General features: G+C 51.4%; 1 protein-coding gene across 1 annotated transcript in view; it reads left to right on the top strand.

Moving 5' to 3' along the window:
- Positions 1-17,900, top strand: part of VWF (von Willebrand factor) — a 119,320-nt gene that overhangs the window by 27,330 nt on the left and 74,090 nt on the right. The window contains exons 8-13 of the mRNA XM_059681979.1: positions 1,579-1,701; positions 2,575-2,686; positions 4,115-4,161; positions 12,144-12,280; positions 12,759-12,897; positions 13,998-14,098. Of these exons, the coding sequence (XP_059537962.1) occupies positions 1,579-1,701; positions 2,575-2,686; positions 4,115-4,161; positions 12,144-12,280; positions 12,759-12,897; positions 13,998-14,098 (659 nt within the window). The remainder of the gene's footprint in view (positions 1-1,578; positions 1,702-2,574; positions 2,687-4,114; positions 4,162-12,143; positions 12,281-12,758; positions 12,898-13,997; positions 14,099-17,900) is intronic.

Genomic DNA, 17,900 nt, shown 5'->3' with positions numbered 1-17,900 from the left:
ATCTCTAGGTGCCACAGTCGTATGCCTTTACCACACCCCAGCCAGCCAGGGCCTATAGAGCCACTGGTTTCTGCATCTAATTTCTATACAGCCTCTGCCCTTTGTCACCTGGCCAGAGTGCTGGCTCACAGAGAGAGTCCCCTCCCTTACAGTCTGTGATGAGGCTCAAAAGGCCTTCCCAAGGTCTCTAGGCCATTTCTCCTGCCTCTGTTCTAGCACCATGCCTCATTTGGTTCCCCAGGACTCCCCCAGAAACTCCATCCCCTGGACACAAAAAAGTTCTGTCTATGGCCAGATCTCAGCAGTGCGGCGGCTTCAGCTAATACCTGTGCTGACCGCCTGTCACAGAGCAGGGAGTTAGCCGATCTGTCCCAGCTGGGGCTGGCGATCCCGGCAGACTTTCATTAAGTCCTTCCCTGTCATTAAATCAGCCTCTGTCCTGCAGGCCCAGCGCTCACATTCCCCCCACCTCACCTCGTGGCGCCTGTGGTTTTGACCTTCTAATTTCATCAGGTCCCTAGTCATTGACATTGTCACCATCCCCAAATTATCATGATTAAGTAGGAGCCTGTCGGTCACCTCGGGAGAAGCCTCCTGTCTCCCCAGACACTCGGCTGACCAGAGCCGAGCAGACGAACAGCCAGTCTGCCATAATTAGACAGGTCACACCAGCCCATGGAGATGGGGGAGCCAGCCAACTACACCACACACACAGTATTCAGTTTGTGTTTTCTCAGCTTATAAGTTAGAGCCTTTTGTGTTTGCTGGGGAATGTGAGGAAGGTGGCTGGTAGCCGCTGGGCTCTCCTCTGAAGGGGGTGGGGCTGTTCTTTTTAGGCTTTTGGAGTAGGATGGGGATGATACCTGATGGATCTTGGAGGAGAAGGGTTTTGGGGGCAATGGTTTGGTCTTGTGAAACCCAGAAAAGAGTTCCGGTCCTTCAGTTAGCCTGGGCTAGACAGCCACGGTGTTGGAGAGAGAGGAGGAGAGCCAGCCCTTGCCCACGTGTGGCTGGGTCCAGTGGGGAGGGCAGATGCTTAGATGACAGGCTCTGGAGGCAGCCCTGCAGCACAGTGGGAATAAACACAGGGAAGGTGGGTGTGACTGGCATAGGCCTTGTGCTGGGTGGGGCATTTGGGGACAATTTTAGGAGGAAGAGGGGTCCTCAGAGGAGGATGGTTGAGGACATCTTGTACTCCTTGCTTGGCCCCAGGAGGCCATTCATGTTCAGCCTAGAGAAGCATGGTTTCACCCTGAGAGGGTTTTAGCTGAAAGGGAGAGAGATTAAAGGTGCAAAAAGAAAAAAAGCCAAGTTGTTCATGGAGAACAGATGACCAAGAAGAAGGGGTCATGGTCCCAGGTGACCCTGCTGGGTCTTAGCCAGGCTCTACAAGATGAAAGATGTTCCTTCAGGGGAGGGGTGGTTGGGTGGGACAATCTTGGGTGTCAGTGGGATGGAGGTGGCCCCTGAGGCCCTGGAGACAGGGGAGCAGACCAAGGGGGCCTAAGTACAGCGTGGCCTGTGAGATGCTGCGCGGGGGGAGCTGCCCTGGCGAGACTCCTGAGCTTTCTGTTCCAGGACCGGCGTGCCCTGCTGGCATGGAGTACAAGGAGTGTGTGTCCCCTTGCACCAGGACCTGCCAGAGCCTGAAAATCAGCGAAGTGTGTCAGGAGCAATGTGTGGACGGCTGCAGCTGCCCTGGTAATAACTTCCCACTTTATTTACAAACCCGCGGCCTTGCCAGGGCTCTTGGCCTGGGGAGACCAGATGAAAGCCACTTGTGTGAGGTCTCCGTCGCGAAATCAGAGGCCTTTTATTTATTTTTAAAAAGTCTTCATACTGAGTGGTCAGGATCGAGCTGGCATTTGTTTTCATGTTTTCCTGTTGTACTGTATTCATGAACGCATGTGTGTCTAGGAAACAGAAGCATGGCCTGGGTGCCAACAGCGACTTTGTTTGGGGGGCACGTGGTCCAATCTGATGGCAGTTTTGTTTTCTCAGTTAAGTGTCAGGGAATTGGTCTGGGAGAAAGATATTTAAATATTTTCTGGGTTTGCCATGTGAGCTCAGCTGAAAAAGAGCTTCGCACTAGGAAGCCTTTCTCAGGAGAGCCTTCGTGAGCTTTGGTGAAAAACCCTGTTCAGTTCTTAAGAGTGAGTCCTGTGAGCTTTGACTCATGACTTTCCTACTGGAAGACCCTAAACAAAACTCTTGTTTTGATTTCATCTATAAAATGAAGATGAATTAACTTCCCCTCCCTCCTTGCGTGAATGTGAAAGGTAAACGTCACACAAGTTCTTTGGGCTTCCTAGAAGAAGTGTTCAGCCTAGACTCATGACTTCCCTACTGAGGACCTTGGACAAAACTCTTTCCCTGTTTCTCCATCAGTAGAGTGGAGATTAACAATCCCCTCCCTCATATTGCTGTAATGTGAAAGATGAACATCACAGAACAATCCTTTGAGCTTCCTGGAAGAAGCCCTAAGCTGATGGTCACCCATGGGGATTCTATAGTTGTGAGACGAGTAATGATGATGACAAGGTTGAGACTGTGTCTTGATGTCTTTGAACCCAGAGGGACAGCTCCTTGATGAAGGCCGCTGTGTGGAAAGCACGGAGTGTTCCTGTGTGCATTCTGGGAAGCGGTACCCTCCAGGTGCCTCCCTCTCGAGAGACTGCAACACCTGGTAATGGGCTCGGCAGTGTGGTCTGGGGGAGCCGCCAGGGGCTGAGGGGGGAAGCTGGGGCAGTGGGGGCAGAGGCAGGTGGAATAAGACCTGGCCTGGGCTGAGGGAGAAGAGGTTGAGATTGGTGGGGGTGGGGAGGGGTGGGGAGGTGATGTTGGGGAAAGGGCATGGAAGTCAGTGATCCAAAACAGGATTATATTACAGATATGCCTAGAGGAGGCGAGGTCAGGGAAGGAAGTATTTTACATGCAAACCACATCTGTAGCTTTCTCCCAAACTATGCTGTAATGAGACAGTTCTTTTCTCCTTGAGATCATTTATCTACTAGGTGGAAGGCAACAGCAGTGTCCATGGAAACTCATGCAGGCCTGCTCTCCATGGTTCTCTGCAATAGGCCAGGCCCAGGCTGGGCTGTCCTCTCTGCTTAGCTCAAATCATTTCATTAAGAAGCTCATCTGGCCCTGGCTGGGTGGCTCAGTTGGTTAGAGTGTAGTCCCAAAATGCCAAGGTTGCAGGTTTGATCCCAGGTCAGGGCACATACAAGAATTAACCAAGAAATGCATAAATAAGTGGAACAGCAAATCAATGTTTTTTTCCTCTCTTCCCCTTCCTCTTTCTCTAAAATCAATCAATAAAACATTATATATATATATATATATATATATATATATATATATATATATATATATATATATACACACACACACACACAACTTCTCTGGATGTTTCCTCTGTTTAACTCCACCTGCCCCTGCACATGGGGAGAATAACTCCACCTTTTGCCTCCAGGCCTCTTTTTTTTTGCTGTCTTTCCCTGCTTGGCAGTCTCTCGGGAGTCTCAGAGGGCTGCCCAACATGATTTTGGTGTTACTCCTTTCAACAGCTCACCCTTCCTCTCTTGTGTGTGTGTGTGCTTGTAAGGTTTGGGGGAGAAATTTTAAAAAATCCTCACCTGAGGATATGTTTTTATTGATCTTAGAGAGAGGAAGAGAGAAAGATCAATGTGAGAGAGAAACATTGATCGATTGCCTCCCATACATGCCCTGACCAGGGATTGAACCCGCAACCTAGGTATGGGCCCTGACTGGAAATCAAAACACAACCTTTTTGGTGTACAAGATGATGCTCCAACCAACTGTGCCACCAGGCCAGGGCAAAAGAAGGAATTTGATTGCTTAGTGTCTGGATAGGGACATTAAACCCCATAGCTTTTTTATTTTGTCTAATTCTCTGTCAGGGTTTATTCCCTTTGGCACTATCTCCAAGATTCCTCTGTGGCCAAAGCCCTGTCCTGTACACCTTTAACCGCACAAAGGCCCTCCAGTATCAGCTCCTTTTCTCTCCCATATCCCTTCCTTTGAGAGCTGTGGTATATGTAGGGAGCTCTGTATCTGGCGTTTGCATGACCTGTGCCTCTCTCCCCAACAGCATTTGCAGAAATAGCCTGTGGATCTGCAGCAATGAAGAATGTCCAGGTAGGCGACCTTTTGCTCATTCTCTGCCTTCTATGAATGAAGAGGTATGTCCTCCCTCACTAGCCACACGTGAAGGCAGGAAGAAGGTGGCTTCTCTGCACGGGCTGGATACAATCCCTTGACCACAGCTCTGGTTTCAGGTACCAGCTGTGCTAACCCACTCATGGGTCAGCTGAGGGAGAATGCACTTGGGCTAAGGTTTTATTTGTTCCATTTCATCACCTGATAAGAAAAAGGATTAAGGTTGAATGAGCTATAAAAATTGCAAGGTCACAGTTGACTGAACAAAGATGACTCAAATTCTTTGGAAAATTAAGAGGAAGAAGGGCCTGGTGATTCTTTAAGCTTGAAGTGAGAATTTCTGGAATTTTCTGGAATGCCTGATAGGTTCAAGAGCTAGGAAAATCAGACCACCAAATGATTTCTCCTACCTTGTCCCCACCATGGAAAATCTATTTAGGAAAAGTCTTACAATCTCTGCCCTTTGCTTTCTCCTCTGTTTGTTTGGCCCCAAACTCTATATTCTATTTACTGCAAACTTTGCCCATTCGAAGCTCCTTTCTGTCTCACCCTCCAAGGACCATGGCTCTTCTCCTGATGATTTCCCCCTTTGTGGTCACTCATGTGATGTTTGCTATGTGTTAGGCAGTATGCTAAGCACTTTGCATGTATTTCCTCAAGACAACAACCTATAAGGCAGGTACAAGGTATTCTCATTTTACAAAAGAGGAAACAGACCCAGAGAGGTTAACTAACTTGCCCAAGATCACACAGCTGCTAAAAACAGAGACAGGACTCAAAGTCACAACTGCCTGACTTTTACTTTTTCCTGTCCCTTTACTTTCCCTCCTAGTTTTCTGTTGATGTTGTTAATCCTCACCGGAGGATATTCCCCACCCCCATTGCTTTTTAGAGTGAGCGGAAGGGAGGGAGAGAGGGAAAGGGGAGAAGGGGAGAGAGAGAGAGAGAGAGAGAGAGAGAGAGAGAGAGAGAGAGAGAGAGAGAGAGAGAAACATCGATATGAGACACATCTATGGGTTGCCTCCTGCATGAACCCCGACTAGGACCAGAGATGGAACCTGCAAAGCAGGTATGTGCCCTTGACCAGAAATACAACCTGAGGCCTTCTGGTGCACAGACTGACTCTAACCACTGAGAAACACCAGCTAGGGCTCTCTCCTAGTTTTTGATTCATCCCTTTGCAGGAGGATCTTTCCCATCCTTCACGACCTCTGGAGAGACCCCACACTCAGTTAAAGACCTCAACTTGCATGGTGGATACTACTTTTGGGTCCCCCTGTGTGTACAGTGCAATAAAGAATTGCAAGGCAAACAGCCAGATAACAGGCTTCCTTCTCTGTGGACCCAAGAGGCCCTATTGGCTTTGGTGGGCTAACAGGGGGTTGAACTGGATACCTGGGATCATATGTGGGGTCTGTAACTTTAGGGTCACTTAGGACCTTACCCAGTGCCCTCTACACTGGTAAGGTCTGGAACCAGATGGAAAGTTGGTACTAGAGGTAGGTCAACAAATCTGGCCCAGGGATCACCAACTGGCTGGTTTGTCTTCTGTGCAATTCTTAAAGGAAGCATAGAGGACAAAAGATGGCTCTTGCAAGTGATATTAATGTTCCAATTTAACATAATTAAACCCCGTGAAAGACCTGGGGAGTCCTTTGAAAGACATATGAGGTTGTTGCAATTGACCTGTGAAAAAACTTGTAATCCTATATAATGAAGAGGCAATATGCAAATTGACCATCACATCCTCACACAAGATGGCCACCCCCATGTGGTCACAAGATGGCTGCCACAAGATGGCCGGGAGGGGAGGGCAGTTGTGGGTGATCAGGCCTGCAGGGGAGGGCAGTTGGGGGCAATCGGGCTGGCAGGGGAGCAGTTAGGCATTGATCAGGCTGGCAGGGGAGTGGTTAGGGGGTGGTCAGGCTGGCAGGCAGAAATGGTTAGGGGCAATCAGGCAGGCAGGCAGGTGAGCAGTTGGGAGCCAGCAGTCCTGGATTGTGAGAGGGATGTCAGAGTGCCCTGGGATCGGGCCTAAACTGGCAGTTGGATATCCCCCGAGGGGTCCCAGATTGGAGAAGGTGCAGGCTGGGCTGAGGGGCACCCCCCCCCCCCCAGTGCATGAATTTCATGTACTGGGCCTCTAGTTTCTAAATAATAAGCAGTTCCAGTATAAGATCTGTGAGCCACAGTGGATGGAATTAGGAATTCATTTAATTAAGTTTTGTCAGATTGACTACCAGATTAGGAATTCTTAAATAATCACTTTCTGTAGGGAGGGTCGTCCACCCATCCACCCATCCAATAATTATTTGCACACCCACTGTGTAAATGATAGAATGCTTGGTCTGGGGTGGACAATACAATCCCTTGGTCTTTAATTCAAAAATTAGAAAATACCTTTGCTGAGGATGCAAGACATTTTCTTGAAGCTTTGATGGGAGGATAACCAGCTCCAACTCTGGTCTCCTGAGTGGTTTGATATTTTGCCAACACCACTACTAAGCTATTGCTTGCCTATTTAAAGCCCTGGCTCTGATCCTCTATTTTTAGTTCTGGAGTTTAGTTGGTTGTTGCCTAGCCAAGCAAAGAACAGACTGGGCTTCTTTGCAGTCCCTGGAGGAGCTGAGGTTGTCTTAGAAATGAAAAGATGGGTTTTGGTTCTCTGGACTAAGATGAGAATGTACTAGTTGTCTACTGCTGTATAACAAATTACCCCCAAACTTAGCAAACACCGCACATCTTTTATCTCAGGGCTTCTGCATGTTAGGAGTCTGGGTGAGGCCTAAGTCACTCATGAAATTGCAGTCAAGTTATTGACTGGGCTGTGGTCTTATCTGAAGTCTCCATCAGGGTGAGGGGGTCACTCCGAAGCTCACTCATGCATAGTTGGCAGGCTTTGGTCCCCCATCATGTGGACCCCTCCATGGGGCTGCCTCATGATGTGACAGCTGGCTTCCTCTAGGATGAGTGATGTCGCGAGAGTGAGGGGGAGCAGCCAAGACAGAAGCCATGGTCTTGTAAAACCCTGATCTCCAAGGTGACCTTCTTTACCTCTGTATTATATTTACTAGAAACAAGTCAGCATGTCTACACACAGGTGAGGGGACCACAGAAAGATGTAAATACAGTGCATGGAGACTGTAGGAGGCATCTTAGAAGCTGTCTAGCACAATGTTGTGTATGGGGAATGGGAGGGAGAAAAAAATTGCCCAGCCGAGCAGCAGTCCATATGGGGAGGGGCAGGAGCTTCTGCGATGTGCTTTTTTATTTTTTTAAAATATTTTTATCGGTTTCAGGAAGGAAGGAAGAGGGAGAGAGAGATAGAAACTTCAATGATGAGAGAGAATCATTGATCAGCTGCCTCCTGCACGCCCCACTCTGGGGATCCAGCTCTCAACCTGGGCATGCGCCCTGAGCAGGAATCTAACATGACCTCCTAGTTCATAGGTTGATGCTCAACCACTGAGCCACGCCATCCGGGGTGCAGTGTACTCTTGTTCTTCATTGCTCACTCACACCTCTAATCTGGTTAGGAATTAGGGCAGCCCCAGTTGAAACTGATCTCCCCATTGCCTGCAGACTCCCTTTATGTAGCCCTAAGCCTCTCTTTCCTTTCTCTGCAAAACATGCTGCCCAGAGCAGTTCTGCTAATTTAGTTCCCATTGAACCATAAATGTTTTGCTTAGGGTAAGTGAGGAAAGAGTATGCCTGTGAAGAGGGACTGACTGTTCCTTAAACAAATAAAGCTCTGGTTATGGGGTTTCAGACTCCAAACAGAAGAGTGTGGAAGGTACTCCTCTGGAACTGGGCAGGTGTAAGAGGAGGGCTTTCCATTTGTGGCCCAAATCCTTCGGGCGCGAGAGGTAGCATAATATTGGGGCTGGGGACATGGGCTAGGGACATGCGCTGGGGATGCAGGCAGCCTGGCTGGAATTCCAGTTCACCACTCATTAGCTGGCTGACTTTTGGCAAACTGCTTAATCCTTTGCAGCCTCAGTTTCCTCACCTGTAAAACAGGGATGATAACAGCAGCTTCATCCCATGGAAACTGTTATGACGTGACACACAGCCAGCACTCAGTAAATGTTAGCTATTTTCATCTTCACAGCCACAGCCATAGCTGCTTCATCAAGCAGGTTCAGGTTGGTGCCCACAGGGGCCCAAAATGGGGAGGGATGGTGTGAAGTGGGGTGTGGCTGGGGCAGGTGGGGCAGGAGGGTGAGACAGAGCCAGAACCTACCTTGGGCTGGTCGTGTGGACAGCCTGTGGACCTGCCTGGTCTTGAGGGGAGGTGTGGGGCCTTGGTACACTTGTTATGTATTTGGTTTGGGATCATTTCTCATGCATTCTGACATAGCCCCATCATTCAACCTTGGGTTGCCTGTTCAAGCCGCCTGTTTTGAAAGCCTCCGGGAAGAAAGGTAAACTTCCCTTCCGACTAACAGAGAAAATGATGAGTAAGCCAGGGCCCACGCCTGTTCAGTGGGAGCATGCATTTCTAGGTACCCTGGGAACCTCCTGTGGCCTGGCCCCAGGCCCTGTTAGGGTTTCTGGACTCACACCTCTGTCAGGTCAGGCCAGCACATCACCGTTCATAGTCAAGGCTTCCCTCCACTCCGTCTCTACATCCTGACCCAGCTGCCCATGTGGGCCCAGGATCGGGATGACATCGACTCTGACCTCATGAAGTCAGGCTCATGAAAGGCTGCAGGAGCCAGCCTGGGGGAGGGGGAGCAGTACTGGGTGGTGTCAAGTGCACTGTGCTCTGGAGCCAGACAGACGCCCATGTGCGAATCCCCGTTTGACTCCTTCAGGGCCGTGGGCGAGTTTTTCCTCTGTGTTAGTTTCTGCATCTGTTTAGTGACCAACCAGCTCAGGGGAGCAGTAAATGAGGCGATACCCACAGAATTCTTAGAAATGCACCTTGTACATTTGGTTGAGTTTATGTGATGGTGACTTAGAGGCAGGCTTTGGTGAATTTTTCCATTGGGGGGAAGTCTGAATTGCTTTGCTAGAGGTCTGTGGGCTGGTCCTTCTGTAGCTGCCTGGGTAAGGACGGACAAAAATGAGCTGAGCAGAGCAGCCCCGTGGAGGCTCCCGCACAACAAACAAAGGGTTTGCTCAGAAGAGGTACCGAGTCTCATCTGATGGGAGATGGTTTTTTCTTTTTTAGTGAGGGAGCATCTTCATTCATGTGGCGGATCTGCTTTAACTTCTGGCTGTTCTGCTTTCTGTGTTATGTTAAGAATCATCTGCTTTTCATTCATTCACCAAACTTCTATTGCCCACCTTCTCTGGCTGGCGATGGGCCAGCTGTTTCCTGGGGGCTGCCTTTTGCTGATTGACTGACTGAATGGGAACATCTGGGGTGTCCCGCTCACCCCGGGCCGAGGATGGACCCCATTGTTCTGGCTGCTGTTCCAGCTCCCAGGGCCGACTGCTCCCCAGCAGCTCACCCGTCCAGGTCCATGGTTTTCCTGTGCTTGCAGCTCCATCCCTCAAGTGTACTAAGGAGATAAGTTAAATAAAATATTTAGATTTCTGATTCTTGAGAAACTTTGGAACACAAAGCAGTGGGGGTCAGAGCAGGAAATCAGATCGGAGGATTAGATGCTAGCCCTGAACTTTGTGCTTTTGAATGTTTGCGCATTTTCTTGATGAACCCTCTTTTCCTGGGCATGGTCGGTCGAAGAGAATGGAAGTCCAATTTCTTCTCAGATAAGAGTGCTCTTGTGAAAACAGAGGAAGGTTAGAGGGAAAATTCCCACCCATTTTACTGCAACAAGGTCGAGGCATTTGACACAAAGGCCCAGGTCATGGTGTTTGCAGAAGACGGTGGCTTTCCCGTGACATCAGTGGACATGGAGTTCCAGCACGTTTACAATCCTTGGGGATGACCTGGCCCTTCCTACGTCCTGTTCTGCTCTGACTTCCATGAACAGGGACCCTTCCTTTACCCTTCTTGGGGGACAATGCAGTGGGGAAGCGTGATCTGTTTATTTCTACTCCCAGCACGTCTGGCACCATTTGTGTGTGATTCCCCTCCGCCCCCACCAACCAGTTCTCTGACTTTCTGGACACCAACGGGGTGTCCCACAATTCAATTCAATTCTGACAGTAACAGACCATGCGGGTTAAGGGCCACAAGACTGCCCCCCACTTCAGATGCCAAGCACCAGCATTGGGCCCTCAGGGTAGCTACTTCTGTCTGACTTGGCTCCAAGTTGGGAGTTCCCACAATATCCTCCTGAGTTCCATATTTGCTAGAATGGCTCCCAGAACTAAGGCCGACACCGGACGTGCTATTACAGGTTTGCTATGAAGGGCATTTTAAAGGACACAGTGTGAGGTCTGGAAGGGTCCAGCACAGGATTTTCTGTCCCCGTGGAGTGGGGTGTGACACCTTCCTGCCTGGATATGTTCACCAGCCTGGCAGCTCTCCAAACTCCGTTGTTTTGGGGTTTTGTGGAGATTTTATTAGGTAGGATGGCCAACTAAATCACTATTAAGTAAACCTCCCGTCCCTGAGGTTGGGGGTGAGGCTGAAAGTCCCAGCCCTCTAATCATGCCTGATCTTTCTGTGACCAGCCCCACCCTGAGGCCCCCCAAAGTGGCTCATTAGAACAAAAGATGCTCTTATACCCAGAATATTCCAGGATTTTAGAAGGTATGTGTCAGGAACCAGGGACAAAGACAAAATACATCTTTCTGATCATCACAGAAGCTGATGCTGATGAGAATGGTCTGGAGCCTCCCTACTTTCTCCCCATTTCTTCTGGGCTGAGTGTGCCCTCCTGAACCATGCCATGCTGGAAGGGGTCAGCTGCCCTGAGGACCAGGCAGAGGGGCAGTCACCATAACCAGGGCTTTGCACCCAGACCCCTGCCTCCAACACATGCCAAAGGAAGGCCACACCTGGGTACAAAGTGTGCTGTCTAGCCTCTGCCTGCACCTACTGTGCCTTTCAGTGCAAACATGGGTGCAGGTGGCAGGCAGAGGGCTGTGGAGCTTGCCTTTGACAGATGGGCAGCCAGAATCTCCCTGTGGCCTTTGGGGACCCCTGAATGGGACAGAGCCCAGCCCCTGCTCCTGGAGATGGGCTGGGTGGGACTGGCTGTAGGACCCTACCAGGGGAAAGTACATCAGTGTAATGGGGAGCAAGCCCCCGCTGTCTGGAGATCAGGGGTGTTCAGGTGGGGCATGGGGGCTCCCTACTTATGGAACCGCTGTGGTGTATGTCTATATGTTTCTATAGAGTAGAAAGCAAAGGTGAGAGGAAATACCTCAAGGGAGATGGGAAAGGATCCATATGCCTGCTTCAGCTTCAGTGGGTCATTGGGAATGGGATTGCCCTAGGCTGGATGGACCAGCGGGGACCACGGGAGACCCTGGTGGAGTGTCTGCATGGACACTTCCCAGGATGTGTGATCTCTGGTTCCAGGTGCACTAGGTGAGCAGCACAGGGCCAGGAGAGGATGGGTCAGCAGTTGGGTGGGGGTGAGTTGAGGGCTCTGAGTTGTGGGGTGATGAAGAGGAATCCTTGTTCCCACCACAAACCTGTCAGCCTGGGCCAAGAAGGTGACCTCCTGGGCCCCCATTGGCCTGACTGAAGTCCAGCATGAACTTGCCCATAAGGAGGCCTTAGAGCCGCCCTTCAGCTGAGGAGCAGGATGGGGTCCTGGCTTCGGCACTGCTGAGCTCCAATAGGGCCCCCTCACCCTCTCATCAGCCCTCCAGGCTGGCCTTTCTGCCCACTTGCATGTGGGGACTCTCCTGGTGGGCCAGGTCCGGAACCCCCACAATGCCAGGGCGGCAAAGGCCTCTCCTCTTCCTGACCTCCCCCTTGCCCTCCTGACCCCCTCCCCCTCCTGATTCCCCTCCTCCTCCTGACCCCCCCCTCCTCCTGACCTCCTCCTCCCACTCCCCCTCCTAATCCCCCCTCCTCTGTGCCCCTGCAGGAGAGTGTATCATCACAGGACAGTCCCACTTCAAGAGCTTTGACGACAGGTACTTCACCTTCAGTGGGGTCTGCCAGTACCTGCTGGCCCGGGACTGCCAGGACCACTCCTTCTCCATTGTCATAGAGACCGTGCAGGTGAGCTCAACAGGTGCCTGTCAGGAGGCAGCAGAGGAGAGACGGGGTGGGATGAGTGGTCCCTCGTTACTGAGCTGCTGTGTACACGACATGCTTCTTTTCTCTAGAGAACGGAGCCAAGGGGAGGACATATAGAGTGTGTAGGGCTTCCCCTGAGGGTCTGAGTCCCGATTCGCTTTGAGACAATAGGCCAAAGGAACAAGAGGCCTGGGGTGCCTCATGTAAGACCAGACCCAGACAGGAAAGGGCACAGGAGCCGTGGGAAGCTGGGCAGGGGGATAGGTTGGGCTCAGGACCTTCTTGCTGCACAACTCCAGGGGCACCATTCACAGCGGTGGAGCTGTGACAGTGGGGTGTCCTGTGAGAGAAGGCCAGAGGCTGTGTGGAGTTGGAGTCTTTCCCTGAGTCCAGGGGTCCTGGGCTGGGATGCTGGGCTGGCGGGGTGTGGTGACGTCACTCTGCATGCCCCTCATGGCAGTGTGCCGATGACCCTGATGCTGTCTGCACCCGCTCAGTCACCGCCCGCCTGCCCAGCCTGCACAACAGCCTGGTCAAGCTGAAGCATGGGGGAGGAATCGCCATAGATGGCCAGGATGTCCAGCTACCCCTCCTGCAAGGTGGGTCCCTCCTCCTCTTACAGGCTGGGCTGGCCCAGCTCCCACAGCACCTGCCCCTCAGCTGTGCTCACTGCTTCCCCTTCTGTAGAAACATAGGAGAGTGCTATCTCTGGAGGGCAGGCTGGGTATCCTTGGCATGCATCCCTGTAAGAATGGAAGGCTTCCTGGAGGAGGAGGACAAGCACAGGAAGATGGCTGGATGCTGGAGATGAGGAGGCTGCTCCAGGCCTGGGAGAGAGTGTAGAGGGAAAGCGGGACCCAGACGGTTCTCCACTCAGCTTGAGCCAAGGGGACAATTGAGGGTTGGGTTTCATGTTTCTGGTTCTACTTTGAGGTGGAAAAGGATCAAAGACTGTCACCGAGAGGTTGGAGGAATGGCTGGTGATGAGTAAGACCCTTGGATGTCATGGGACAGAGCCAGGTGACCCTGTGACCCACGACAGGGGGCAACCTACCTGTCCAGTGCTTTGCCAGGCTGCACTGTGCCATTTTGCCCAGCATGGTCTCAAACGTCACCCTCAAAGTGGTTCTCACACCCCTCCCCTCGTCTTCTTCTTCATGGCCATCGGCCCATTGTCCTGGCATTGCTCACAGCTGGTGAACTGGGGCCAGTGGGCACACAGCATGCCTGTGTGTCAGTTTAACGCTGTGTGTCTGCCCATGAGATGACATGTTCCTCCAGAGCGCACAGTATCGCTCAGCTGTGAGGACAGAGTCATTCAGTCTGGAAGGGTCGTGCAGCAGCAGAGGGGCCTAAGAAATGCTCAGGCCTCAGGGGTCCCATGGGAGACAGATCCTTGGCTCAGGGCACCTGTGCAAGCTATGGATGCATAAGCCGCGGCCGCCGCCTTGTGGCAATAGGGGGAATGGCCGGCTACAGCAAGAATACAGAGGCACCTTCTTTGGGAATCCTATTTGCACTACACCCATCCTCCTGAGACCCCTTTAAGGTTCCGGGACACCTCCATCGTCCCCATGATGGATTGCTTCCATTGCTACAGTTCTTCGTGAGGCACCCCATCTCTCCCCAGGATACATCTGCCTGCCACCACGCTACCCTCTCCCCATCTCAGCCCAAATTCTGCCCCTCTCGGTTTTAGGTGACCTCCGCATCCAGCACACCGTGATGGCCTCTGTGCGCCTCAGCTACGGGGAAGACCTGCAGCTGGACTGGGATGGCCGCGGGAGACTGCTGGTGAAGGTAGGCCCGCTGATCACTGCCTCCCCGCAGTCCAGCCTTACAAAGTGCCCGTTGTGCTGTGGGCAGAGTGGCTTTGTGTGTGGGAAAAGAATTCATTTCTCCGCAGGCCCTATGCCCCCAGAGGGAGGAACAGGCCTCTCTTGTTTACCAGAGGCTGGTGCTTGCTGTCTGGATGCTCCTTGTTTGTCCTAGGGGTTCTCACGCCTGGGGCTCTGGTACCCCTAGGGCCTTCTGAAGAGGTGGGCTCCCAAGGGGCTGGGAAGGGCAGATTTGCTGCCCGGCCTCTTGGCTGCAACAAAACCTGGGAGAAGGGGTGTCTCTGGGGCAGCAAGGGAAGAGCCAGATTGGCACTTGCAGCCAAGTCTGTGTCGTGCACCCATAGGGGACAAAGCCGTCCCATTGCCAGGGAGGGCTGCACTGGGCATCACCAGATCCCGCACCTGGGCCCTGGGCCTGTGCAGTCCAGGGCCACTTCCCCTTGCTCTCCGTAGTGATGGGGTCACAGTTAGATAGCAATCTCTATATTTTTTTCGGAATTGTCACTGCCATTTTATAAACAAAGCAATCTGGGCTCCTGGGGGTTGGGAGGCGTGTCCAGTGCTACACACTGGCTGGCGGCAGAGCCCAGCAGCTCTGTGGGTGGCAACCTGCCCACTAGACCAGTCCTGCTCCCTTTTTGGTCTTCAGGTGCCTTTGTCCTTTAAAAAATGATTGAGGACCTCAAGAACTCTTATGAAGGTTATGTCTACTGATATTTACCAGATTAGAAGTTAAACCAGAGACATTTAAAATATGTACTTAGGAATTTATTTAGAAATAACAATAATAAACCCACTACCGATTAATATAAATAACATTTTTAGGGGGTGAGGAAACTTTTTCCCAAAACAAAAAGCATTGAGAAGAATATCCTTGTTCTACAATTCTGCAAATTTCTTTAATGGCTGGCTTAATAGAAGACAGCTGGTCTCACAGCCACTTCTGTACGTATTCAATCTTTGCGATGTTACTTGTCATGTTGCCTCTGGGAAATACCACTTCACACTTATAAGAGAATGAGAGGGACAAAGCCAAACACTGTCTTTGTGTTATTATGAAAATATTTTGGCCTGCAGGGTCCCTGGAAAGGGCATCAGAGACCCTCCCGAGACCACACTCTGAGAACCATTGCCCTATGTCATTCCTAGGATCCCTGAAGAGTCCCCTTCTGTGTCCCCAAGTACCAGGTTCCACAGGGCTTAAGGGTATAATACTGTGATGGGCGTCTAGGGTATCCCTGATGAGTTCCTGGCGTCCTCCATCCTGATGATGTCATGTTCTTTCTCTTGTTTTCAAGTCCCCAAGAGAGTTCCAAATTAACTTCCTCCCCCCCCCCCGTTTTGTAAAAAATAAACCCTATGACCACAGCCCATAGAGCACGAGGAGATCTTGTCAGCCCCTCATTTACAGTTGGAAATAAAGACTCATCATTTTTGGAGCAAGAAAGTGACTTGCCCAGTCCCATGGCTATTCGGTTACAGAGTGAGGACTGGAACTTGGGTTTCTAACGTCCCCTCCTGCTCACTTGTCTTGAAGGGAGGTGTCTCAATAGCATGTCACTTTCTCAGGAACCTGCCCTCCCCACAGAGGGCGGTCTCCATCTGTGTGATTTCTCCCTGAGTCAGCAGGCCCATACGTCTTGTCCGGGTGGCTGTTCTCTTCGGGTTTCTCTGTTCTCTCTCTCTCCCGAGAAGACTCTTTCTGTGGGAATGGAATGCAGGGTTGTCTTTGGGGCTGGGTTTCAGTCCGTTTAGCTAACAGAAGGAGGACTCCACTGGTCAAGATTCAGGACAGGAGCAGATGACATTGTGGCTGTGGGAACACCCTCCGTGTTTTGGTCTGGAGGACAAAAGGGGGCATTTGTGGATGGACCAGGAGGCGGGCGCATCACCGTGCTGACCCCGGGGTTTGTGGGGGCTGCCCAGTGGAGGACTCTAGCTGAAGACAGGTCACAGGGAGGAGCAGGGTGAGCACACCTAACAGAGAGGAGGCCGGCCAGGTGCTGTGGGGACTCCCTGCTCTCCTTTCAGCCTGTGAGGTATAGATGCCCCATCCCTGAAGGCCAGGTAGTCCAGGCAGCCGGGCTCTGCTGGTTGAGACCCAGGGCCCAACTCAGCCATAGGCAGAGCAGTGTAGAAAGCACCTCTGACAGTTATCAGAAGTGTCACTGATCCGAGGTTAATTTCAAATAGCAAGCGTGTTCTGGAAGTCTCTGGTGTTGGGCTTATGTAGGGCTGGTGGCCAGCCCCTGCCTGATTTCCATGGATAGACCCACTCTTCATCCCTGGGCAAGCTGACCCCTGCAACAGGCCAAGGGGATGGAAGAAGATATCATTTAAAGAGTGGGGCATGGGAGTGATGGCAGGCCTGGAGGGATGAACAGGAGGGCACTTCCGGGGTAGGAGGTCACTGAGGCCTGACAATGAGGAGGAAAGAGAGGGTGCTGAGATGCAGATGAGGAGGAAGAGTTGTCACCGATTTTGCTGCTTTGCTCAGGGCTGGCCCTGTTGGCATTGCATTTCAGCCTCACTCATTCATTCATGAACTCATTCAGTCATTTGGTCAAGCATTCATTTCCTCAACACATACTTATTGCGTGTCCACGGGCACCACTGGCCAGGCTGAGGTTACAACAGTGAAACAAAACAGATAAGAATCCTTGCCTCATTTAGTGTAAATTCCAGTGGGGGAGATAGACAATAAACAAAACCAACAAGTAAATTAGATCATGTATTAGAAGATGCTAAATCCTGGGGAGATCAATAAAGCAGAGGAGGGGGCAAGAAGTGCCAGGGCCAGGAGGAGTTACATTTTAAATAGGACGGTCAGGGGAGGACTGGGTGCCTCGGGGGCCAACACTTGATCATTGTAAAGCAAACAAGAAACCATACTCCACCCTCTTTCGCATTAATGATATTTACTTGGATACACTTTTTATGGGTCCAGAACCTTCCGCTAGATTGTTCCTCCTGCATTTTGTTAAATCAGAGCTGGAAACTGGAAGGTGTCATCCAAGAGATGACCACACGGGGCCCAGGCCACGCATGAGGGTTTCAGAACACAGGGACCCGGTTCAGCTGCATGGATTACATGCAGGTCGGCAGACAGGACTTGGGGCCCCACCCCGTGCCATCTTTAAACCAGGCCCTCTCAATACACACCAGCCATGCCCCAGAGAGACGGGCTCGACTCCCCAGCTTGTCCCTGAGTGTGCACTTTGGGTGCAGAAGCATGGAGAAGGAGCCACATGCCAATGGCCTGGAGCTGGACCCCAGGATCCCCCCAGGTCACCCTCCAGAGGGTGCTCCAGAGACCCCACCTCCTCCAATCACAACCCCTAGAGACCTTACCTCCTCTAATCGCAACCCCTACAGTCCTCGTGGCTCAGGGCTTTTTTTCTTCAGTGACACTCAGTGGCCGAGTTAAGTACAGATGGGAAGGTGTTATTCTTTTTTTAAAAAAATATATTTTTATTGATTTCAGAGAGGAAGGGAGAGGGAGAAATAGAAACACCAATGACGAGAATCATTGCCTCCTGCACGCCCCTCTACTGGGGATCGAGGGCATGTGCCCTGACCGGGAAGTGAACCCTGACTTCCTGATTCATAGGTTGAAGCTCAACCACTTAACCACACCAGCAGGGCCAGAAGGTGTTATTCTTTGTCACCAAATGTGAGCTCTGAGAGGACTTGACCCATAGCCGACTCAGCCTCTTTGGCCCACATGTGTGACCGATATGAATGCCCAATAAAGACATTGACTT

Source organism: Myotis daubentonii, chromosome 2 (assembly GCF_963259705.1).
Source record: "Myotis daubentonii chromosome 2, mMyoDau2.1, whole genome shotgun sequence".
NCBI lineage: Eukaryota > Metazoa > Chordata > Mammalia > Chiroptera > Vespertilionidae > Myotis > Myotis daubentonii.
The sequence above is the reverse complement of the archived record's forward strand: the minus strand, read 5'-3'. Positions and strand labels throughout refer to the sequence as shown.